The sequence below is a fragment of the Aricia agestis genome, chromosome 14 (genome assembly GCF_905147365.1).
Source record: "Aricia agestis chromosome 14, ilAriAges1.1, whole genome shotgun sequence".
Taxonomy (NCBI): domain Eukaryota; kingdom Metazoa; phylum Arthropoda; class Insecta; order Lepidoptera; family Lycaenidae; genus Aricia; species Aricia agestis.
This window is the reverse complement of record NC_056419.1, coordinates 7,215,446-7,241,262: the sequence shown is the minus strand read 5'-3', so window position 1 is coordinate 7,241,262 and position 25,817 is coordinate 7,215,446. Positions and strand designations below refer to the sequence as shown.

The following is a 25,817-nucleotide window of genomic DNA, read 5'->3' as shown; positions in this document are numbered from 1 at the left end:
TTGTAATTAAGTACTCTTTGGAATCAACAAATAAAAAGACGATGTCCGTTTTTTGGGCTACAATAAACACTGTGCGTTGAATGAATGAGTGATAATGAATATTTTGTGTCTCTTGAAATAAAAATGTCCATAGTTTTATTGCACGACGATAAAAAATGTAAATACAACCATGACCACAATCCACAACATTTTGTTTGTGATTTAATTGGATGGCGGTATGCAGTTCCCTACCCTCCCCTATTACCCTATTCCCTCTTAAAAGGCCGGCAACGCACCAGCTGCAGCTCTTCTGATGCTGCGAGTGTCTATGGGCGACGGAAGTTGCTTTCCATCAGGTGACCCGTTTGCTCATTTGCTCATTATTTCATAAAAAAAAAACTTATCTTGATGTTAACAGAATCGGTCTAGTAGTTTGGAAATCTAAGAAAAACTACATTTGAAATATCAACAAATCTTTTCATAACATAATATATGAATTAATGATTCTCTCTCGTTCAGAATGTTGAGAATCGGACTGAAAATACAATACTGAATGATACAACGTTACGAATACCGAGTAGTCTATTTTAGGATGGAAACGGAGAACTCATTTCATTCAGAAGGACAGCCGCTGCGGTCTAATTGTATAATTTCCAGATTACGTCGGCCTTCGGTGTAGCTATGATGAATTTACTATCTTAACGCTAGGAATATAGTGTTTACACAGCATATAAATATACAAGGTTGGCTGGTTTTTGTCTGACATATTGGAAAAGTCAAATAACGGACAAGGACAAACTTATCTTCAATCTTAAATTGTTATATTTAGGTGGAAAAAATCATATCAAAATCCGTTAGTTAGTTTTAAAAATCCAAACATACTTTGAGGCCGACAGCCGAAGGCGTCTTTCCTTTATGAACACATGGTTACTCTATATTTTTAGGGCTTGTTTCACCACTTCCTGATAAGTACCAGATAGGCTATCCACAACTTATATGACAGATACTCCATACTATGTCTGTCAAATAAGTTATGGATAACCGATAAGGTATGCCGGATACGGCACTGATCAAGAATTGGTGAAACAGCCCCTTGCCTCTTATAATTATCAGGGAAGCTAATTCTTAAGCAGGGAGAGTGTTTTTCACTCTCTCTCTTTCAAAATTTAAGTTATATGCATCTCTATCAATCTAAACAAGATACTATAGTAACTATTTAGGGTGGGTTGCACCAGAGGCGTGGTTAAAGTTAAAGTTATGGTCAAAGTTATGGTTATAGTTAAGGCTAACTTTAACTTTAACCTTAACTTTCACCACAGAATTTGACAGATGACAGCTGGTCCGACAAGGCATGAAATGAACGTGGGCAGGGGCCCTGCTGGTAAAGGAGAACTGTCAAAAATGGCGTTTTTGTATGATGACAGCGTTAGTTCCTTTTTTCGCCACCTTCATTCAAAGCCTTGTCGAGCTCAAGGTTATGGTTAAAATATATGGCGTCCATTTTTGACTTTAACCAAAGATTTGACATTTTGCATTGTAGTTAAAGTTATAGTTACAATTATAGTTAAAGTACTCGTAAGTTGGTGCAACCCACCCATAGTAATCAGCTGTGCTACTACCGCCTGGTGATGAAGAGACAGACGGATAAACAGCGAAGTCTCAGTAATATAGTCTTCTTTTTACCCTTTGGTAACGTAATCGTAAAACTTATTAATTTATTTTGTATTATGACATTTTAAATATAAATATATTGCAATGACTCAATTTAAAACTCGCGGACTTTAAGCCGCACAACAGATGTATTCAAATAAAATTATTAATAGAAGCCGCCTACAATATTCAAAGTGGTCGTTGTATTGACGAACCTCTACTAAATTAAATGAATACAGCGGTTGTTTTCATGTCCATTTTTCGTGTTTCATATTCAGGAGGACGGGCGACCAACACATTTGGATAATGGCGGCCACCCTCTACATTGTTCAATGTTCACTGCTCACCGCTAAATGATATCATTGTTAAATTTACACAACTTTCATTGTTAAAATAAAACTAGAAATAGGTTTATCATTGATCGCGGCTAACGATGACGCGCTTGGCGGATTTTAATTTTATAATTGACATCGCACGTGTTTTGATTTCAAAATAGTTTTTTTTTTTGCGAAACTAGCAATCTTGACAGATTTGGCTTTACGCCAAAATTTTAATAAATATTTACAGGAAATATGTATAAACGATTATAAATGGCCCACTAGTCAAACGATTAAGTAACCGATTTAAGTGTAAATTAAGAATATTCTACCCCATTTTGTCTTTTTCTTATCCAATTAAAGATAACACGAAAAATACTTCTGAGAATTAAATTTTGATAGAGTGAGTAAATAGGATTGGCAAAGTAATTAAAATAAAACCGAGAACCAATCAACTGTTAACGACCGAACTCGGCGCGTTTTCGCCTTAATTTGGAATTTAGACGTTTTAATCTTGGCCTTATCATACCCGGCGACGATATTAAATCTGAATAAATAAGATTTATCGGCTTACTTTAACTGTGGTCAAAGTTCAATAATCCTGAAATAAAACCGCGAATATCATAAATCATAAATCTATTCCGAGTTAACAGCGTTGATAAGTGTAATGTTACGATAAGCTTTCATTTATTGATATTTTATAGCATTACGTATGGGCACGAACTTTTGTATTGCGTCTAAACCATAAAAAAAATTGATCTTATGAGCTGATATTGTGGTGCAATACTTTTAATAAAATGTCAAAATTATAATTGCGTTCGCCCTCCACCTGGGGATTATGACGCGAACTGGTCAGATGGTTTCCTTCAACGTACGAAAACAACTGTACTTATAATCTAAAATGTATATCATTCGTACTACTTCCTGGATAGAACCGGCAAAGTTCGGCTTATCGAGTGCAAATTAGGGTCATGCAAAATCAGTTCAACCGAAACAAGAAGGAATAAGAATATTAACGTTTATTTGCAAAAACAAGGTAATTGACAAAAATATGGTACAATGTGAAATAGGAAGGAAGGCAGTAAACAATAATTTATAATTAATCGCGGCGACAAATTGAGGTCCCAGTTCGTAAATAGCGATTGCACCCGCTGCAAATGTCGCGGCTCACTTTAGTCAGCTGGCGCACTATTTTTACCGTCCGCCGTCCGCCGTCGTCGTTGTGACCCGAAATGTTTTCTCGCTAGATTAATATATTTTTGATAGACGTCCCGTGGGCGTATATTTTATGGGGGATCGAATTTGCGAGATAGATCGCCGCCCGCATAGATTTATTGTACTATTAGTTCCCAACTATCGTAAAAACGACAACGCGCTTGTTTGTGAATAATAAAAACGCTCTTTATGATTGTAGTTTGGAAATACCTTTGTACAATAAAATCGCTCTGAGATACCACTTGCTTTTTAGTTCTCCGCAACTTCGGTAAAGCAGAAATCCGTCTTTAGTGCGTCATTTTTAACAGTCTTCAAAAAAGGAGGTTATCAATTCGACGCGTATGTATGTAATATTTCCAGAACTGCCCAGTTTTGGCATATGTTAATCTATATCAGCTTCTGAACAAATGTGCCAAATTTCAAAAATGTATGTATGTATGTTTTTATGTTTGTGCACGCATATCTCCGAAACTACAAGTCTGATTTAAGTGATTCTTTTTTGTTGTACCAGGCACTGTTCAATTTAGGGAATACTGCAAGTTTCATCAAAATCGATTGAGTAGTTTTTGAGATTGGGAATTTTAATTCTTAATTTCGTACAATTTGAAGTCGGTTTTATCTTTTTAAAGTACTATTATATCCTATTAAAAACTATTCTTTGCCCTTTCCTGGGACTCAAAGTATCTCTAAACCCATTAAATTTTTTAAATGGATTTGAACGTGAAGGGGTTACAGACAGACAAATATAGTTTTACTTATTTTATGATACATGACTTTGTATATATATAATAAATATACATTATACATACCGTATACCAAGTCTTGAAGTCGCTTACTAATTTTATATTTTACAACCTATCTGAATAATATTATATTGATTTCTAACAAAAATACCACATTAGTAAAACTTACGCACCCAAATATGGGCTACTAGTTAGTAGTTAATCCAAAACATGTGTGACTGTGACAGTCATAATTCTAATAATTATTGTTAAATGACATATTTAAATACTTAATTTAGTGTAATTGGAGTACTTGACATTTGCTATTATTATTATTGATTTTTTTTAATGTAGTGTATCTAGTATTTATTGGACTGCATGGTAAAATGTTACTTCTTTTTGTATATTTTTGTTAACTGTAACTGTAACTTACTTTGCTGTCTGTTACTAACCATTCATACGTGGGAGAGCCATGCTTCGGCACGAATGGACCGGCTCGACCGGAGAAATACCACGTTCTCACAGAAAACCGGCGTGAAACAGCGCTTGCGCTGTGTTTCGCCGAGTGAGTGAGTTTACCGGAGGCCCAATCCCCTACCCTATTTCCTTCCCTCCCCTCCCTTATAATTCCCTTCCCTACCCTCCCCTATTACCCTATTCCCTCTTAAAAGGTTGGCAACGCACCTGCAGCTCTTCTGATGCTGCGAGTGTCCATGGGCGACGGAAGTTGCTTTCCATTAGGTGACCCGTTTGCTCGTTTGCCCCCTTATTTCATAAAAAAAAAAATGTTATCAAAGAGCGGTACAGCTATTTCATAATTATATAATTCTATATTTATTTAGCAAGGTGACTTTACTTTTTATCTATAACTAGCTGTTCCCTGCGGTAAGCGGTGTTACCCGCGTAACAGTAGGTAGATGATTTTCCGCGAATTCATTTTCATTGATTTTCCCATAGGAACAAGACATTTTTCCGACCTCAAATGTAGTATATGTGTTAATCCAGGATGTCAGCTAACTCCATGACAAAATTTTATTAAAATAACTTCAGCCGTTTAAGCGTGAATAAGACCAGTTCTTACCGGTTTAGTTGCGATGGATGGCCACCCTAATTATTATTATCTGGACTTTTCCAGAAAAAAAGTAGCAATCCTTCAACCTTACAACGTTTCTTGTTAAAAAGGAAACCCGAAAATTAAGACACATCGTAGCTCTTACATGACCTGATTCCATAAAACGTTTATCGGATAAGTAAGACGTTATACCACAATATACATAATATACAGTAGACCGTCTCAACACTAGATCGTCTGAACAAGACACAAGCATAATATGATTTAAGATGACTCGAATTAACAAAACGTAGAGTGGGAAGCAAGTTACAGTTGCGTTTGTGTTCAGTGAATTTATTAGAAGTTATACTACTTTACTACTGTAGCTATAGTTACTGCGGTGGCTCACCCACCCAAAACCCTTCTTATCCCGGTATTGCATCGTCCCTTGTCAATAACCCATCAACTCCCAAGCGGCCTCCGGGTGCCGCATAACAATTGAAAATCTGTTGTGTCTATGATTACCACGATCGAGGTACTACAGGCTTGGAGATAGCTCTGATCAGACCAATTGGACGACCCAATAGGGAGCTCCAATTGAGCCTTTTCGGTAGCGTCCACCATCCTGACGGTGCATTTTCGTTTCTCCTTTAATGTTGGGCTCAGCCGTGAGGTTCGACTACAACGTACTTCCAGATTCTCAACCCTCCGATGTCTTCATCGGCCTTAAAAGTACCCTACTATATAAAAAATATATTATGGTCATACCGTGGCAGTAACCTCTGATGTATTTTATGAGCCTTTTATTTCTGCGGTATAGTCGAGCCAGAAATAGAAGAATAGTTCTGGGCCGTTTAATTTTACATCCCTTTTTTGCGGTGAGTTAGTCGCAGCCCTCAACATTGAACGCACGTGATTTCTTTCATGAAATTTCTTTAAGCAGGGCTGTACAAAAAGGAAAACTTTAATGGGAAAGAAAATTCTTTGGCTGTACCAAGTGGCTATAGGAGGTGCGTAACGAAAGTTTACAAACTGATGTCACCAACCAGTAACTTGATCCTTTTAAGTTACTTGACATTTGCTTCGACCTATAGTTCCTACTTCCTGTACACTCTCTTAAACACAAAAACTCTTAACACAGCGAGACAGTATTTCAGTCTGGACCAACTCTACAAGGCGCAGGTTAGGCCTCATATGGAATATTGTTCTCATTCTGGGCAGGGACGCCAAAATACCAACTGCTCCGTCTGGATCGTATCCAACGAAGGGCCACTCGAATTGTTGACTGCTATAGTGTTTCAAACAGCTTGGACCGCTTGGAATTACGCCGAGATGTAGCTTCACTCTGCACCCTATATGGTTGTATCACGGGGAGTGCTCTGAGGAATTGTTCGGAATCATACCTCCTGCAACTTTTCGCCATCGCACCTCGCAAAAATTATACCATCCTCATCACCTTGATGAGCGGCAGTTTTCCACCGTGCGTTTTTCGCGTAACTTTCTGCCGCACACTGTAAAACTCTGGAACGAACTGTGGTGACAGTATTTCCGGACCTATACGACCTGCAAACCTTCAAAAAGAGAGCGTATTCCCTCTTAAAAGGCCGGCAACGCACCTGCAGCTCTTTTGATGTTGCGAGTGTCCATGGGCGACGGTAGTTGCTTTACATCAGGTGCTCCGTTTGCTCGTTTGCCCCCTTATTTCATAAAAAAGTGCTGCCTATTGGCGTAACGAATCCAAACTTATACTATTATTATTTACATGATACTTGTTGCCACCCAATTCCTGCACGATCCCTACATTTTTAACCGACTTCCAAAAAACGAGGAGGTTATATATTCGGCTGTGGATATTTTTTTTTCGTACTCATTCGATGGATTATATTGACTGATATTATTTATAAAGGTCAGAGTTGGCGCTCACAGCCATAAGTTAGCACAACTCACCTGAGGCCGGATCTTTGCTTTATAAAGCTGAAGTTATGAGCCGTGCTCCGTGTGGCGTCCAGAGAGTGCTCGTGAAACACCCTTTATGTAGCTCTAATTTAAGCTTTGCTAACACCTTACAATTTAATAATAAAGGTATAACTTAAATGTATTTATGCGATGTTGCATTTTTAAACTTGTTTGTAACGTGTCAAGTCAAGTTCCAGCAAAACAGAACTGGCGAGCAGCACCGTGTATAATATTACACGAGCCATTTGCAGCTACTTTTGACCCCTCATAATTCAGAAACTGTTTCACATAAACGTTTCAAATTTGGCTCATATAATGAGACTTGCCAGATAAATATATGATCTAAATTTCATGAACACATCTCAAAGAGTTATTAAGATATTAACGTCCGAAAATCTACATTTTTATCACTGACTGACTGACTGACCTATACATCAAAATTCTAACCCAGTTCCAGATGACCTAGAAGGCTGAAATTTGGAATCCAGCTCGGTAAATGTGTGTAAGCGTAGGGGAAAATCAGAAAACAAAAAATTTACGGTGAAGTCCATAGACAAGAATAATGTTTGTATGGAACTTGGCTCTCCATTTTTACATGTATGTTTTTGGTGAGATAATACCTAACTTTTTAAGATATGATTTATTTAAAGAATAATTTTGACTAGCGAAACCTATAATTAGGTGAAAATACAATAAATGACAATATTAAAATACATTAGTAGTTAAAAGAGGAATAAAGATATCAACACCTACACCATTGTATGCTTTGCAGATTAAATATGCTGCAAAAACAAAGTTGAAAGGCAAATCAGCATAATAAACATGCAAAGATTTCTTGGCTCCTACAAAAATAACGCTAACTTACACCCCGCTTCGCGCATTATCTGGAATATTTTAATATGAAATTCTTAATACGACGAAATGATTTATTCGCCAGCCCTGCTGACGTGGAAAACTTTTTATACGCTCATGAAAAGCGATTGTTTTAAAGGGTGCGATCGTAAAACGAGACATGAAATGTAATTTTTGAGCAAAATTTCACTTCCGTTTCGAATTCGGGTCAAGGCCGACCCTCTTGCGGAGTTAAACAAGAGCGAAATGACGAAATACGACATCGATAATTAATTGCTTTTTATTTTATCGATACCGAACCTGTTGACAATAATTTTGTTGTACGATGTCTCGCAAAAACTTTAGCAAAATCATTTCAACGATATTCACCTGTTATCTCAACATAGCGTTGTCAATATAACAGGTGGCTTTGTGCTCAACGTGATCAATTTCATAAAATTTTTCGGTGAAGTTTCATAAAAATTAAACTACTTCGCGAAAAAAAAATTAATAATTTTTGTTGTTCTCAATAAAAATATGTCAAGCAAAAAATTGTAACTTTATTTTTTTACATATTTTATTATAAATGTAGATAAACTATAGTTTGTGCATAGTTTTGTACACTATCAGCGCCACTAATATTTATCACCAAGAAGAACACCCACAATCACAGAGTCGGATATTTATGAGGGTCCTTTTATCATCCCTCGATTGCGGAACCCAAAATAAACTTCTGAACTCATTATGACTAAAGTAGAAAGAGATAATACGCGCCATATTACAACTTGTCCAATTACTTATACCTACCGCCGATTTATTAACTAAAGTTTTTTCCCGAAAAAGAAAAAAACTCTCAAAAACTTCGACGACCGAGTTCCTACATATTTTAACCTTTATTAACATTGATACTTCAATAAAATGAATTTAATAGGTGGTTACCAAGTCAATTATTAGAAGCGATTGAAAAAACTTGGCACTTTTGAATTTATTAGGCTTGGAATATTATTTCAAATGGATTGAAAAGGTTAAACTTGGTTTGTACCTATTTATTAGTTAGTAAGTCGTCGTATCAGAAATAATTACATTAGATAAGTATATAATATTATGTCTATAAGTTTATATACTAGGTGTGACAAAACTAAGTGATAATACTGATGAAATATTTTACCAGTAACTTAGTAATATAATATAAAATAATGTACAATTGAACTTTGACAATAATAATAATTTGCATGCCTCAGATAGGTTAGATTAAGTTGTAGCTCCTGTATTATATCTGTAACATCTTTTCACCTACTTATTCTGCAAATAAATGATTTGATTGATTTCATTTTATACTATAGGGTGTGTTCCTTATATGGGGTTCCTTATATGGAGCTCAATGTGAACACTTTCTCAGAAACAGCGCTGAAAGAGCATTATTTTTTGTGATTTGTCATCATGAATTTTTCCATATGAAGGTGAAAAAAGTTACCCTTTCAGCGCTGCTACTTCCACAGCGAACTCTATATAGAGGACCCACACACACTCTAAATTGTATTATCACTTGGTTTTGTTACACCTGTATACGGTACTATTTTTTACGCCTAATTATCCTTTCAAGCCTGACGTGGTGACGTGGTGTGAAGCGTCCATAGATATTATTAAAGCCTAAGATTCCAGTCTGCTGGAGTCTGTTCGTCTAAGATGGGATGACTTGCGTTGGTTACGTCAGTTGCGATGTGAAGCGTGTTGACGTCACACAACACTGCGTCACACGTGGGACACCAATTTTACAAATTACGTCCTTAATGTCACTCTACGGCTTCGGGTGACATCGTTTGCAATGAAAAATAATTGCTTTTATACCAATTAGCTACCCTACTTATCTTTTATTAATGTTTGATAAAGCTATGATAAAAACAAGAAAATCGACCACCCTCGGCAACTTAATTACGTTCTAAGAGATAAATTAATAGTATTAGAAATAGCAGTGAATTTACACTAATATAATAAAGAGGTTAAGTTTCTTTTTTTGTGTATAGGAGGTAATCTCTGAAATTACTGGTTAGATTGCAAAAATTTTAACACCAGTAGTAGAAAGCTGGTGTATCTAAAAAGTTATTAGTCGTTCTGAGAATTCCACGCGGGCGAAGTCGCGGAAAAAAAATAGTACGTAAATATATCTAATGATTTTACCTTTATTAAGAAATCTATTATTGACTCTTAAATTATTGATTTAAGAGTCAATAATAGATTTCTTTTGTCTATTGAACTTTGGAAATAAGAGCAACTAAACTAAACTACTTTCAGTTAATAAAGAAGAAATATAAGAATTTCATGACGTCATACTATAAGGTCGCCAGTAGCCACAAATAGGTACGAGAAACTTCGCAGAAAAGTAAGTTTAACAGAGAGGACGTGGCAATGTTTTTAATTGTTTTAAAAGTTTTATGAAAGATTTATTTGCTCTTATGATCTTGATTAAAAGCCTACCTATTAGGTACTGACGGACCAACGAAAATTATCACGGTAAAATATATAGCTTAAAAATTGCAAGCTTTCTACTAATCAACAACGCTGTTCTTTGAATTTTCCATTTTTCAAAAACGTGTTTTCTGGTTCGAATTTTGATGCCGAATTATTTCACTAAAGCGTCTTGAGTCGTCTACGCGTCTACGCGTTCATTTGTTTTGTTCTAGAACTTGATCGAATTGGCCGCGGATGACGTCATGAGATCTGGTAGACCACGCTTTTCTTGTTTTCATATAAATGAATGAGATGGCGATATTTCAGATGAAATTAGAGCGAGACAGTTGAAATGTATTAAAAACAAAGTGACATCAACTACTGTATACGCATTACGCAGTTGATCTATGTGTGTGCACGCGATTCAAAATCCGACACGAACTTTGTGGATACGAGAATTGAATTCTCGGTCTCTCAAAAAGAAAATTCTCGTATCCACAAAGTTCGTGTTGGATTTTAAATCGCGTGCACACACATAGATCAACTGCGTAATGCGTATGTAGTATATATATATATATATATATATATATATATATATATATATATATATATATATATATATATATATATATATATATATATATATATATCTGAATTTACGTAATACGTCCTGCAAAACTTACGTCATCACACAACGTAAGTTTTGCAGGACGTAAACGTAATTTCAGGTTGAGATAGAGCATAAAGCCACGTAAATTTTATAAATGGCATTTTTAGACGGCTCTAATATGGTCCTAATTTAATGGTGACGACATTACAATGTTAGTAACTGTCAGTGTCATCATTGTCATTGTCTGATACAAGTAAGATGATCCATGCGTCGAATGGGCGTGTAAAAAGTCGGTCCTGCGCGGCGCAGGCGCCTGATCTCTCGCCAGTCGTGTCGGTCGTCCGTCCCATGATATGAGGGTGAAGGAATAAAAAGTGCTCTTGAGTACTGCGCACATACTTGGGCACTATAAAATTACTCCTGCGTAACTGGCCTGGTTGCTCTGAAAGCGGCCACCGTCACCGAAACCGGCGTGGGAGTTATTATTATACCTTGTTTGCTGCGAGTATTTCCTCCTCTGTGCTACGAGATCTCCTAAATAATTTACATTTTCTGAGGGTCTTCGATAGGAGTTTAGTAATTCAACAGTGTTAATTATTTTGGGGCCTCCAAGTGCAAACTTCTTGTTACTTGAATCTAAGATGTACTGAAAAACTATTTTGCAGATGCATATTATTGTGATCGGAGGTACAAGAATTTAGGTCTCACTAAGTGTCCTGTTGCAGGATGGCAGCCGGCGACGTGACGCGACGCGCGTCTATAACTGCGCCGTCGATGCATCGTCGCACGTCCGCGCGGAGAGGCTCGCTCGTGAAAAGCACTCAGGCTTCACAGGTATGTTACTTTTTAAGAGATTTTTTTGGAAATAGCGTGGCAGCCGAAAAGGAATACGTTTATGTAAAACATTTTCGGTTATCCGAATGTATATCGACAACTAGTCCGGATAATTGAGTTCTTACTTGTCTATCCAGGTCTATTACTATAAAAGTTCATTGCTACTGCAAGCGAGAAGTGATTGGTTCTTTAGAAGGTATTATGTTTACAAAAGCAAAATCCCATCATAACATAATTATTATTATACTCTCTCATTTATTTAAATTACTTCTTTAGTTTTAATAGTTTATTATTATTCTTGTTTTGAATCTGAAATTTATGTGTAATCTTCGTAAACATTAAGAAATAAATTAGTTTTCAATTTGATCAATTAACTTTAGGTGATCAAACTCTAAAGTTTATAATTTATTCTGAAAACAAGTGGCGAACTTAGTTTAAATATATCAATTCGAATCTAGATTTCTTAACTTGCTTAAAAATACAAAGACTAACTTTTAGTCGAGACTCGGGACGTAAAAATCTATGTGGTTGGCGTTGGCTGGTATAATATCCTAAGATCCGACCGTAAAATCCTGCATGAATCGTTTTTTTTTTCGATCAAATATATTTTAAAATAACCTTTAGAACGTATAGAACGGATTAATGTTGGGTTGCCTTGTTAAAAGTAGCCGCAACTACCTCTGCGTTTCTTGACGCATTCAATTATTGAATGCGCCAATATGATGACGAAAATTGAAGATGAAAGTGCATAGTAGTGTGGACATAGCTATTGGTATACCTACCCATTACTTAAAGTACCAATACTATAAGTATTGTCAATGTTGACATTTTTAAGCAACGCCAATATTGTAATTTTTAGGGTTCCGTACCCAAAGGGTAAAAACGGGACACTATTACTAAGACTTCGTTGTCTGTCCGTCTGTCTGTGTTTGTCTGTCGGTCTGTCTGTCTGTCTGTCTGCAGGCTGTAACTATAGAACAGTAATGGCTAGAGAGTTGAAATTTTTACAGATTATGTATAGGTATCTGTTGCCGCTATAACGACAAATACTAAAATCAAAAAAAAAAAAATTAAGGGAGCTCCCACACAACAAACGTGATGTTTTTAGCCTATGTTGCTCTATATCAATAATGACAACAGGTAGGTGCTTGAATTTTTCTCAAAGTCCTTAATTATATGTGTACATTGATATTTAATAATAATTTTAAAATAAAATAAAAAATTAAGGGGGGCTCCCATACAAAAAATACAAATTTTGGCCTATTTTTGCTCTATAATTGTACGGAACACTTCGTGCGCGAGTCCGACTCGCACTTGTCTGGTTTTTGAAGTTTTGGATACGGTCAGAGGGCATGCCTCACGTTCGCTGTTGACTGAGCTATAATGCATGCTTTTGACGAACAGAAAAGACACATTGTGGACAAAGCTAATTACTCGTTTAAAGGTCAATTCAGACCGCAACGCGACGCGTAGACGCATTTCTAAATTTGTATGGATTTGACATTTGCAAGACATCTCACGCAATAGGGAACATGCAAATATAATATTTATGAAAATTTTGCTATTAAAACATTAAAAAAATATAAAAAGAAGGGCCACTGCAAGGTTGATCTCTTATATATAAAATGCTCGTGTCACAATGTTAGTTACCGTACTCCTCAGAAACGGCTTTACTGATTTTTACCAAATTTTATATGCATATTCAGTAGGTCTGAGAATCGGCTACTGGGTACTTTTTATATCGATAAGTGCATTTATTGAATAAATAATAGTAAATTATTACAGCTCGAGACTGACGGTGACCATTGTTTGTGTGAAGGGATAGCGATGGACGTTGCCATGGTGCCATACTTATTTAGTCACTTCAGTAAAATAACAGGGGCGAAATACTTTATATGGCAAAACAACGTTTGCCGGGACAGCTAGTTTTTTATAAAATATTGTTTTTTACTAAAATTACGAATTAAAAGTAACTTGAAACGGAACGGATTTCAAAACACTAATCAGCGTTCAGTGACGTCACACATGATATTCCCGCGTTCCATTTAGCGTTAAAAACGATCAAAATGCCTCCATTAAGCGTTTTAATCGTTTTTAACGCCAAAATAGAACGCGGGGCATGACAACTTTTTGAGAGGTACGATCAGGTGAGGCCATTGTCAATAATTGTCAAACAGTAGTGACGTCATACAGACTAGAGATCCTTTTTGACGCCAAAATTTAAATTGACAATTTTAAACCGCATTTTTTGCAGCAAATTCCAGTGTTTTAATTTAATATACTTGTGGTCTATTCTACATGGAGTTCTTTAAGATAAACATAAAAATAAAAATATCGCGTCTTTTCTATTGAAGTCGGTCAATTCAGTACAAATTTAAAAATGCATGTACGCGTCGCGTTGTGGTCTGAATTGACCCTAAGTAATTGGCATACCTACCCGTAATCTTATTTCCTCACTTTGAAACTTTGTTAGATAAAAAAAGGTTCTTATCGGCCACGTAAATCTTAGTAGCTATATTTTATCAAAGTCTACATTTTTATATTCATAAATGATAATATACTTACCTACTAACTTATTTAAAAATTTAGTCTATTACGTCTTATTTTCCAGAGTAACCTCACTATTCATACAGTAAAAGTAAAGTTGTGTTAGCTTTCGTAAATAACCAAGTTACTCGCACTCTCGAAATTCAAATAAGATGAATGGAGTACTTAAACAATAATATAACTGAATACAGTATAGCCTAGTAAACGAATGCCCAAAATGGGGGTCTGCTTGGAAAAGTCGAAAGCAGAAATTTTAACTTTGGTACTTTGTTTAGAGTAGTTAGGAGATAAACATACTAAAAGTCCTGACCCCTCCGAGGTGAGCTCGAGAAGGTCCCGTTTGTTGGTTTTTTGCTTACTCATCAAAAACGATGCTTCGTAGGAAATTCTCTTCTACTATATAATAAAAACTAATTAAATTCTCTACAACTTCGTAACCAAAACCAATCAAAGAACGGAACCTTCTTTGTCCCCCCCCCCCCCTCTCCATCGAGCTCACCTCGGAGGGGTCAGGACTTTTTGTATGTTTATCACCTAACTACTCTAAACAAGGTACCAAAGTCATAATTTCTGCTTTCGACTTTTCCAAGCAGAATCATTCGTTTACTAGGCTAGTAGAATATACAAGATGTTAGTGTAAACACCGTTGTCCTTGAAACCATCAAATAAGTCTGTCAAAATGAACAACTTTTTCTATGAAAACAATCATGCTGGGAACTTAAAAAAATCCGTCTTCATACCCATACAAATTGCCGATCTGGGCATCCGTATGGGTATGAGGACGGCATTTTTTTGAGTTATATTTTTGTTATCAAAAAAACTGTCATTACCATGTCACTCTTTTTCATGTCACTCATTTCGTCGCGGACAGTTACTCTACTGTACTGTATTTTATTCTACTGTCTTGTCTGAATTTTATGACCTCCACGCTTTTTCTCGCGCAAGGACGGCGAGGTCGAAGGTCGGGAGATAATTATTTGTTGTCCTTAACCCACTTTATTAAAGACGTTAGTGGATGAAGCAAGTAAGTAATAGGTAAAAGCTTGCCGTTTTTTTGCATAAATATGGTTAAGCCCTATTTATGTAAAAAACGGCAATCGAGCCGAAAAATAATTTGAATCAATAAAAATAAGCTTTTTCAAATTATAATGGATTCTTATGTGGTTCTTTATTTTGGTTACGCAGTGGAGGTTTATAATTATGTTACAGTTGAATTATTAATAGTAGGAATCCATAAGAAAATATTTTCTTGTTTTAAAATAGATTTCATACTTATAAACAATAATTTATGACACCAATATTATAACTTAGGCTAAAGTTGGTGTGCACTGTGTAGGTAGTTGTTATGTCAAGAGCAAAAGTAACTGAACTATGTAAAGTATGAGTAATAGATTTTGGTCAAATCTAGCTACTTATAGTTGAGGCGTCGATTTAACACATAGGCTACTTTCTACCCTACTACCAGGAGGGTTATGTTTTTAGCGCGTATCTTGTATGTTAGTAATATTCTTTATTACTTACCTCGTATCTTCAGAAACGCTAAGCGGATTTTCACGTTTGAGGTATCGTTAGATTTGTTTTATTAGCCCTAGTGTTCTTAGATAGATGACATAAAAAAAACAAAATGGCGGATTTTAGCGACATAATGTGAGGTAAAAAAAATAAAAATTCTACCAAGCATATCAAGTGTGGTATCAAAATGAAGGATTTTAAACACTGAATCTAATTATGTATGTAACTTACAGTTTCAATATTCAATAGAACGATAAATAATAATTTAAAAAAACCCTTAGATTGATTGTTGAAATGATTAGATAACTACAAAATAAAAAGACGCCAATAAAATAAATTAATTCAAAAATCAAAAACCCGACTGCAAAACAATTTTAAATAAAAAGACCGAAACAAGACCTAACTCTGCCGGAGGCGTCTAATCCATGTTTTAATTGATACGATTCTTGCTTACGAGTTTCATGCCAAGATGAATAGAAGGCTACATAGAAAAATGTAGAAGAAGAAAGTGGACTACAAAATGCAGTCAGAGGTATATTTTATGATTTATGAAATGTTAAACTTTGTGCGACATGCCTTCGACTGCATTTTGTAGTCCACTTTCTTCTTCTACATTTTTCTATGCAGCCTTCTATTCATCTTGGCATGAAACTCGTAAGCAAGAATCGTATCAATTAAAACATGGATTAGACGCCTCCGGCAGAATTAGGTCTTGTTTCGGTCTTTTTGCTTAGTTAAAATTGTTTTGCAGTCGGGTTTTTTTATTCTTGAATTAATTATGCATAGAATATAATAAGTAGGAGTGCCTATGTAAATTGTAGGTAGAATTATTATTTTTTTACAATCTTTTACCTGCCCGAAAATAATAAATAGACATCCATAAATAAATGTTATTATAGGCCTCTTGGATATCTCTAGTGGCGCGGCGAGTGGCAGATTCAGGCAACACGTGGGTGTCAGAGTGCGATCAGCTGTGAAATACGGTTTACTAGTTAAAAATGAAAACACGTTGAAAACGTTAAAAAGTGCTCTGAATAAGGAAAATATGGGCGGTACGGGGTACTGTTGTGTTGTAGGGTCCAAAAATTCCCAATCTCGGATTCTCAATTAACGGTTTATTCGTTTCTGAGACGGAATTGGGAAACATTAATCATGCTTAAATCTAAATCTCGCATGAATATTTATAAAATATCACGTGCAAGTTATTTTTAATATCATTGTTTTATGTATAATAATATATTGTAATTGAAAAAACGATATATAAATAAAATTTTTGCCGGTTCAATATTTATTACTAATTCCTTCAATATTCACTTTCACATTTATAATAATATTATCATACTAATACTTATACTAATTACTGATATTACTTATAATATTATAAGTGCGAAAGTGTGTCTGTCTGTTACCTCTTAACGCCTAACCTGCTGAATATATTTTGCTGAAATTTGGCATGGATAACTCCATAATATATTCTTCTGCATTTTCCATTTTTATTTTGCATGTATAGTTGAAAAGTTGCTGAAATTATATTTGTTTAGATTATTCAATACATAGCTTCACTTTCACGTCGTACAGTCGATTACCTACTCTGGTCTGTGGTATTACTTTTACACGGATGATTCGTTCTCCATCATCATGGATTTCGAAGACCTCATGAACATGATTGCTTTGGAATTAGTTTGTGCTCTATAATTTTTAATTAGGTAAACAACCTGTTTTTAGTAATAAGTAATAACTAAGAAGATGATATTTAAGTAAATATAGCTTTCGATAAGTACTGATTTTCCGCGGAAAAAGTCTGCGGAAAATTATGAAGTCCACAATAATTTGGCTCATTACTTTTTATTGTGCTAAAAATATAAACAATTACCAAAAAAGTGCAGTGACTTGTATGAGAATCATAAGAGAAAAGCGCCCGTGAGTTTCCACCGTCAACCGACCCGCGGCGTTGCCGTAGCTTAGCAACGATATCCAAGAGGCCTATTGCTATAAACTCGCATTTTCCCCGGTTGATAAGCATACCCGTAACAAATTCTTGAATAAAATTGTTCACACGGAAGGAAACAAACGTAGGAGGGTATACGCACCTTTATGGGTAGGGATTTCAATGCGACCCCAAAACAAAGGCAAGTTTCATGTTTTTGATAAAGTGATCTTTAGAATTTGGAGTTTAATTATTATTTATACCAATAAAACACGTGCGTCTGTATGGTTATTGCCCCTTTTTGGCTAAACTACTGAATCAATTCAGATTAAATTTGATATTTTGAGATATTTAGATTCTCGGGAAACGTTTTGCCTTGGACATATTTGTATGCGTATGCAGGTAGTAAAAAGCAAATTATAATTTGCGTATTCTTTGGGCGATATAATTAAAGACGTCAGTGGAAAAACCAGGTAACTAACATTTTATAACATAAAAACACTTACTCATATTTTCCTTTAATAATTTAAACGAACCTTGTAACTTACCTATTTCATCATCTGGCTAATATATCTGGCTATACATAAAATCCACATTTTTCATTTCAAATAATTTTCTCGGCCTTAAATGGGCTTCCATTTATGCAAAAAACGGTAATTTTTTAACTGTTACATACCTACTTCTTCCCCTCTATTTTCATTATTTTAGGAACCAAAATTCAGTCGTCTAAATAAAGTGGCCTAAATTTAGTCATCTAAGTTCAGACACCTAATAACAGTCATCTAAAACTAGTGTAGTCTAAATTCAGTAGTCTAAATTCTAAGCTACTTTTTACTCCCCAGAAATTAAAGCTTGTAAGAAAATATTTTTCTCTTTGAGTTCATATTAATATGTGAAAATACAAATAAATATTGAATATGTGAAATATGAGGCGCAGTAGTACAACTCTTAACGACCTACTTAACATGCGTATGTAGTACGTATACCTAAATGAAAAAAAACCCCGCCAAAACAACTTTAAAAAGTAATGAAATAATATTTACTGCCTTTAAGTTCAAATAATTCCTAACTGGTGTAAAGTAATATTTTAGTCCATAATTGTTGTCAAGGTGTGTCGGGGGACCGCCAAGTAATTCAAGTAAACTACAGTCTAAAACCTACAACCGCCAAGTCACTGATTATCTCGATTCAGTTCGCTGTGAATTATTGATCCTTAAACTTGTTATGTGAAATCAAACATCTACATTAGCGGTCCCCTGACACACCTTGACAACAATTATGGACTAAAATATTACTTTACACAAGTTAGGAATTATTTGAACCTAAAGGCAGTAAATATTATTTCATTACCTTTTAAAGTTGTTTGGCGGGTTTTTTTTTTTTAATTTTTTAATTTAATTTTATTTCATACTTTTTAAACTTGTGTTGGTTATTGTGCAGAATGATTCCTATCAACAGAATCATATTCTCATGATTACCATCTATAAATGTCCTTTTCGATGAGGCCGTTAATATGAGACCAAACATGAAACTTCCACTTTGGGTTCATACGAAGCTCGGTTCCTATAGAATCCAGGTGATGCTGCAGCAGCAGCATGTAAATATTTTCTGTTTATCTACTTCTTGCTTGTTGTCGCAATTAAAATGAGCCCAAACACGAAACCTCTGCTCTAAGTTGGCAAGGAGTTGGATATCCTATTGATTACCAGGTGATGCTGCATCACCAGGTCAACTTTCTATTATTATGTGTATACGTATATTGTATGTTCACAAATGTTACGAACTAGAATGAAATATAAAACCCATCAAACGACTACAAGTTGCTAACGGCCTTTCATGAACCAGATATACCCTGATTGTCCAGCACTGAGCAGGCTGATGATGATGAATTATAGTTAAGAACACTCTCGATCATGTCAGCGTTCAAACAAAAAAAACTAGATCAAAATCGGTCCACCCGTTTGGATGCTACGATGCCACGGACAGATACACACACAGACAAACAGACAGACAGACAGACACGTCAAACTTATAACACCCCTCTTTTTTGTCGGGGGTTAAAAAGGTATTTATCACAAAATGTCTACAACCAGCGACCTACAAATAAATCACCATAGTACATTCTATCAATTTTATGATTACCTCTTTTTTATTTCGGTTAATATCAATCTAACCTAGAGGCATGTTCCAAAATATTATGTCGGTGAAATAAATACTGAAATAAATAATGATATATTCACAAACCGAACTTTTGTACTCTGCCATGAATTCAGATTTTTTTATACAGTTCGGCCTTATTTTATTGAATCTGTATTACTTGTTAGTAACCTAAAATACTTAGATTTATAAACTGGTTACAAGCCTTTATTTTTTTCTCTTCATTTTCTACATTTTTCATCATCCTAACAAGGCCAACCTAATACAATTTGTTAATGTAAATTATTGTCTGAGGGTTTAGTGTCTTAATATTTTAAGCAGATGGAATTGAAAATAAATCTCTTGGCCTGAAATACCTTTCTTAGAAACGACAATCGCTTCTAAATCTTTTGTCTTTTTAAAGAAAATTGATACCTTTGTTAGGATTTATTGACTGGCTTTAACCCTGTTGGTTATTTTTATTTTTAGATGAATCTTAAGCGGATAAATGATTTTATTAATGATAGAATTGTTCGTGATATAATATTATGTGTGTGTATCTTCAAAATCTTTGATAGTTACAAAAGAGGATCCATTGGTCAGAAAGGAAGGAGTTTAGCAATTGAATAAGGAAAAGCCGTGCGGTACCTCGAGTCTACATGTTTATGCAACATTAATGATGCTCTTTTCCTTGTCAATCCAGTCCATGTTACCTTTGTTTTTTTTTTCGTTAGGGGAATGCATTTACGCATCCCCGGGGCCTGGGGAAGACCATCGACGTATGTGGGACTCCCCGGGGCGGACGTAATATCCGCACCCGGCACTACCCATTAAAACCCCAACGGTGTTCCAGCTCCTGAAGGGAAACGCGGGAAACGCCAAACCAAACAGAAAAAAAAAAATCTCGAACAGTCAAACGAGTGTTATATGTATATTATTATGTTGGTTTCAAGTTTCGTTTGAAGGTATTACGTGTGATAGGTCTTTACCCCGGCCGCACATTATAAGATTTTTTTAGCAGCCCATACTATCCCAATGCTGGGCAAAGGCCTCCCCCAGGGTCTTCCACTAGTCTCGGTCCAACGCCACCGTTGGCTAGCCCGGTTGGTACGCCTCCATCTCATCGCGCCATCTTTTCCTAGGCCGGCCACGGTTGCATCTTCCATCTTCAGGTACCCTGCACTCTGTCGATATCTTTAAACCGTCGTCCGCGGGTGTCCGAATTTTTCTGATTATTATAATGTGCGGCCGGCCTTAATCCATTTGGCTGTAACGAAAAGACCAAGCGTTTTTGTTGTACAGTTTAGATGAATTATGTTTCAGATAGTGATGAGGCGAAAGTGTATAGAAATAAACTATCTCATACAGCAGTGCTATCTCTATTTATACTCTGTGACGTCACCATCTTGCCCGCTCACTTTTGGCCCGGTATTTTTGGACTTCGCGTCTGCTCGTTATTTGTGTTAAAATTTTTACTCGCCGCTGTCCAAATACTTCGAGGCAATTTATCTTCCACGCTTTTACTTCGTGCCTGTGCGTAATTTCATTAATGTGGATGGCAATTAGGGCTACTTATCACCGTATAAAATAATGTAATAAAAATATTATATGGTACCATGTTGCGGTTATAGTCTGCGTACATGAAAAGTGTAACTTCCTGAAAATCCCAACTCGCCAATATTTGTTTTGTTATTTTACGAATTTAAATTATGATTCGCTATAAGCCGATAAAACTATTATATCGGTATCGCATGATAATATTTAATTTCAAAATTTTATTTGAAGGTAGTGTTTCCGAGGGACAATAAATTTAAGCGGGCTAATCCACGGGCAGAAGCTAGTCTCATGACTCGTCATATTCTGGTGGTTACCAGATATTATTACACTTGGTAAATAAATAATAATAAAGTAAAGAAATCAATTAAATCACCAAAATTAAATATACGAAAAAAACCTCATAGTTTGGTTTCACAATTTTAAAACAACTTTAAAATTCACAGAGTGATTGCAACAAATATAACTTTAATTGGATTCTCTTCACTATTTTGGTACCAATTAGTACGTACTGGTTTATTCACACTTTATATAATTTTAGTCCGGCTTAAAATACGAACAAGCTCATAGTCAGTATTCAAAAAGAATAACTTTTATCATTAATAATAATTAAGCGTTCATCGAAATACCATACATGAGTTATTATGTGTGCAAAAAGTAAGATTCTACGAATACACGTTGGGTAAATACTAATATGTTGTTATTTCCAAGTTTGGTTAGGACGATGCAGGCTGATCACCTGATTGTCTGACAAGTAAGATGATCCATGCGTCGGATGGGCATGTAAAAAGTCGGTCCTGCGCCTGATCTCTCGCCAGTCGTGTCGGTCTTCCGTCCCACTGAGTTATGAAAGTAAAGGAACAGACAATGCTCTTGTGTACTGCGCACACACTTGGGCACTATAAAATTACTCCTGCGTAGCTGGCCTGGTTTCAATGAAACCGGCCACCGTCACCGAAACCGGTGTGTGAGCTATTATAATAAGTTGAAGAAGATCAAATTAGTTTAGCGGATAAAATTGCCGTTTTTGCACAACCACTATGATGCCATTTTTAAATTGTTGTCGACGTAGTAAGATATGTTTGTTTCGAATACGCTTCGAGTAGGCTCCGTAAGTAGGAGTAGCCTGCAATAATTATGACCGTCGTTGGCAACCTCTTACACGAAATGTTTTTTCCAGGAAGTGCCGTGGGACATAATAGACCGGTGCGCGCTGCCGATCGTGCTGTGTCACGCGCTGGCTGTGGTGCTGTCCACGCTGCTCAACGTGCTGCACCTGAGCACGGTGTCCGTGTTCACGCTGTTCCTGTGGTTCGCAATCTCCATCACGGGCGCGCTGTGGTTCTACCACAACCTGCAGGTGAGTCAGTAGTTCAGTACACACACAAGAAGTTCCGTAGGACATATTGATCGGTGCGCGCTGCCGATCGTGCTGTGTCACGCTGGAAGTGGCGTGGGATTGTGTCCTACGACACGTCTTGCCATCGGTGCGTGCTGTCGACCTTGTGCTTTGCTGGTCCAGCAAGAAAACTACTGTAGGATCACGACAAAAAACTATTGTAATGCAAAACGATTAGTGTTCACTGACATTTATGACATTAAGACATTATATTTATATAATATAATATTAAATCGTTGACCTTGTAGCTAGAAATTTACATTCATTAGTCATTATTTTAATTGGCCGTGTTTTGACAATGAAACGTAAGCTCGGCAGCGTACAACCAATATTGGATAGAGTGCCGCGCACAACGGGCGTAGGTGTGATTGCGGTTAACCAAACACTTCATTTCAAGCACAAATACTGCCAGCGTTACTTGTAGCGGAGTGAGTCAACGCTTAAGGCTCGGTGCAGTGTTGACATTATTTCATACATCCATGCCGTTATTATAAATCTATATAATACGAGTATATTATAAAACTCAAAGGTGACTCACTGACTGATTGACATAGTGCAACGCACAGCCCAAACCACTGGACGGATCGGGCTGAAATTTGGCATGCAGGTAGATGTTATGACGTAGGCATCCGCTAAGAAAGGATTTTGATAAATTCCAACCCTAAGGCGTTCAAATAGGCTCGTTATAAACGTGTGAGTATATCCGCCTGTCTGTTTGTCTGTTCTATCGCTGAACGTCTTCGCTAAATAGCTCAACTCATTTCGATAAAATCGAACACTGAAATCTTTTAAGTCATGGTAAAAGTGGAAAAGAAAATTTACAAGCGGCCCAAAAAAAATCAACAACATTAAAAATTATTATTGTGTCGCGATGTTTGTTGCCAAATTTCTTCGAAACTGAAAAATCAAAATGAATGGAGACCTAGAACTAGCATTTTCCACACTCGTTACTCATGTAATACAAAATATCTTAGTTAGTCCGTACCCGAAATTTTGTTAAAATATAACAACACCCAAAAGCATTTATACGTGGGAGAGCCATGCTTCGGCACGACCACTACCACGTTCTCACAGAAAACCGGCGTGAAACAGCGCTTGCGCTGTGTTTCGCCGAGTGAGTGAGTTTACCGGAGGCCCAATCCAATACCCTATTCCCTTCCCTACCCTCCCCTATTACCCTATTCCCTCTTAAAAGGACGGCAACGCACCTGCAGCTCTTCTGATGCTGCGAGTGTCCATGGGCGACGGAAGTTGCTTTCCATCAGGTGACCCGTTTGCTCGTTTGCCCCCTTATTTCATAAAAAAAAGCAAAGTCGACAAAATCGACTTCAAAGAAAGTAAAAGGTACCTATTAAACTGTCTTTGATCACGTTCATTACTGCTGTATATATGAAACGACGTGGAAAACTCGCTCTATATTTGCGATTTTATTAAAACGTTTAAATATTCAACGCAAATTGCAGATCCTTTACATAAACATTTCCCGGAAATCGATTATGTGAACCCACGCCGTGGTGGTTTCCCGACAGGTGATTTCGACATTTTGTAAAGTAAGGGTCAGACTACACTGCCACGCGATATGCGTATCGTAACTTTATTTACTACACAATAACGTATGCCGCGCATTGGTAGAGCTGCAAAAGGATTTAGGAAATCTGTATAAAAACGTGTACTTCTGCAGAGAAATAACTTCAAATTGAAATCGCTGTTTACCAAGAATCCCCTTACCGTCTCCTCCTTTTTAGGAAGTTGGCTAAAAAAAGCATCGTCGCATCGTCTGGGCTTATGTGAACTCTAAGTCGAGCATTCGGAATCGTAAAGCACTTCGTGATGCGGTAAACTCAGACTGCATAAACGATTCACGGAACTCTTTCAATTTTAAACGTGCAGTTTGTCAGAGTGACGTTCAGGTAAGTAACAATAAATTGAAGTTCTTTTAATTAGCGAATTAACTCTTTTCAAAGTAGAATTAACTCAGATGAGACTTTTTCAAGCATTTATAACAATAAAGTCCAAGTGTAAATATCCCCCCTCATTTTGGGCGATCATATGGAAATTAATGATTGAGAAACTGTCGATTATGGACAATCATAGACGAATGTATCCTTCTATACAATATACCAGGCCGCATTATACAATTGAAGCACATTTCAGCCAGCCAAATACTTGTGTAAACTTGTTATAACTATCTAATATTGACTATGATAATATAAAGAAATATTCATGATTTACTTATGAATAAATAATATTTGAAAAGCTATAAGAAAGTTTGTAAATCTATACTAATATTATAAATGCGAAAGTATCTCTGTCTGTCTGTCTGTCTGTCTGTCTGTCTGTCTGTCTGTCTCGCTTTCACGCCAAAACTACTGAACCGATTGCAATGAAATTTTGTACACAGTTATTCTAGAGTCTGAGAAAGGACATAGGCTACATTTTGATGTGGGAAAATATCTTATTTCCATGAAAATATCGATGAAAATTACTTCGCATTGCGCGTGGCCAGCGCTCATCCCGGGGGTCCTGGGTTCGAGTCCCGCAGGCGGAACAAAAAGTTTTCAATGTTCCTGGGTCTTGGATGTGTATTAAAATAATATTTCAAAAATCTTAAATATATTTTATGTATAATATTATAAAAAATCCAGAAATATATCGACGCGATGCAATGAACATTTTAGTTCTAATACGATTCAACAGATGGCGCTTTTTTTACTTCGTTGTTACATAGAACTAATCATACTTATTAGTTATTATGTTTTTGTTTATAGTTTTTAATACGTTAGAATATTATGTTTAATAATATTATCACTTGCTATAATAATTATCAATCTATCTTATCTTATAGAACTCCTACTGCATTTCTAAGGTGTTCGAGTGTGTTGTGTTGGCCTATATTCCATCCAGAAAATATATCAATGCAATCAGCAATCAACATTTTAATTCTAATATATGAAAACAGATGGCGCTTAATTTTTTACTTCATTATTATAACAGAACTAATCATACCTACTTTATTATATATTATTGTTTTTATTCATAACTAGCTGTTGCCCGCGACTTATAAATACTGCGAAATATACTGCGAAAGTATCTCTGTCTGTCTGTCTGTCTGTCTGTCTGCCTGTCTGT

At 36.1% G+C, this 25,817-nt stretch overlaps 1 protein-coding gene across 1 annotated transcript in view; it reads left to right on the top strand.

The window, feature by feature from the left end:
• The window catches only part of LOC121733739 (D-beta-hydroxybutyrate dehydrogenase, mitochondrial), an 89,248-nt gene that overhangs the window by 4,477 nt on the left and 58,954 nt on the right, over nucleotides 1-25,817 (top strand). The window contains exons 2-3 of the mRNA XM_042124089.1: nucleotides 11,505-11,613; nucleotides 22,470-22,649. Of these exons, the coding sequence (XP_041980023.1) occupies nucleotides 11,506-11,613; nucleotides 22,470-22,649 (288 nt within the window). The 5' untranslated portion in view covers nucleotide 11,505. The remainder of the gene's footprint in view (nucleotides 1-11,504; nucleotides 11,614-22,469; nucleotides 22,650-25,817) is intronic.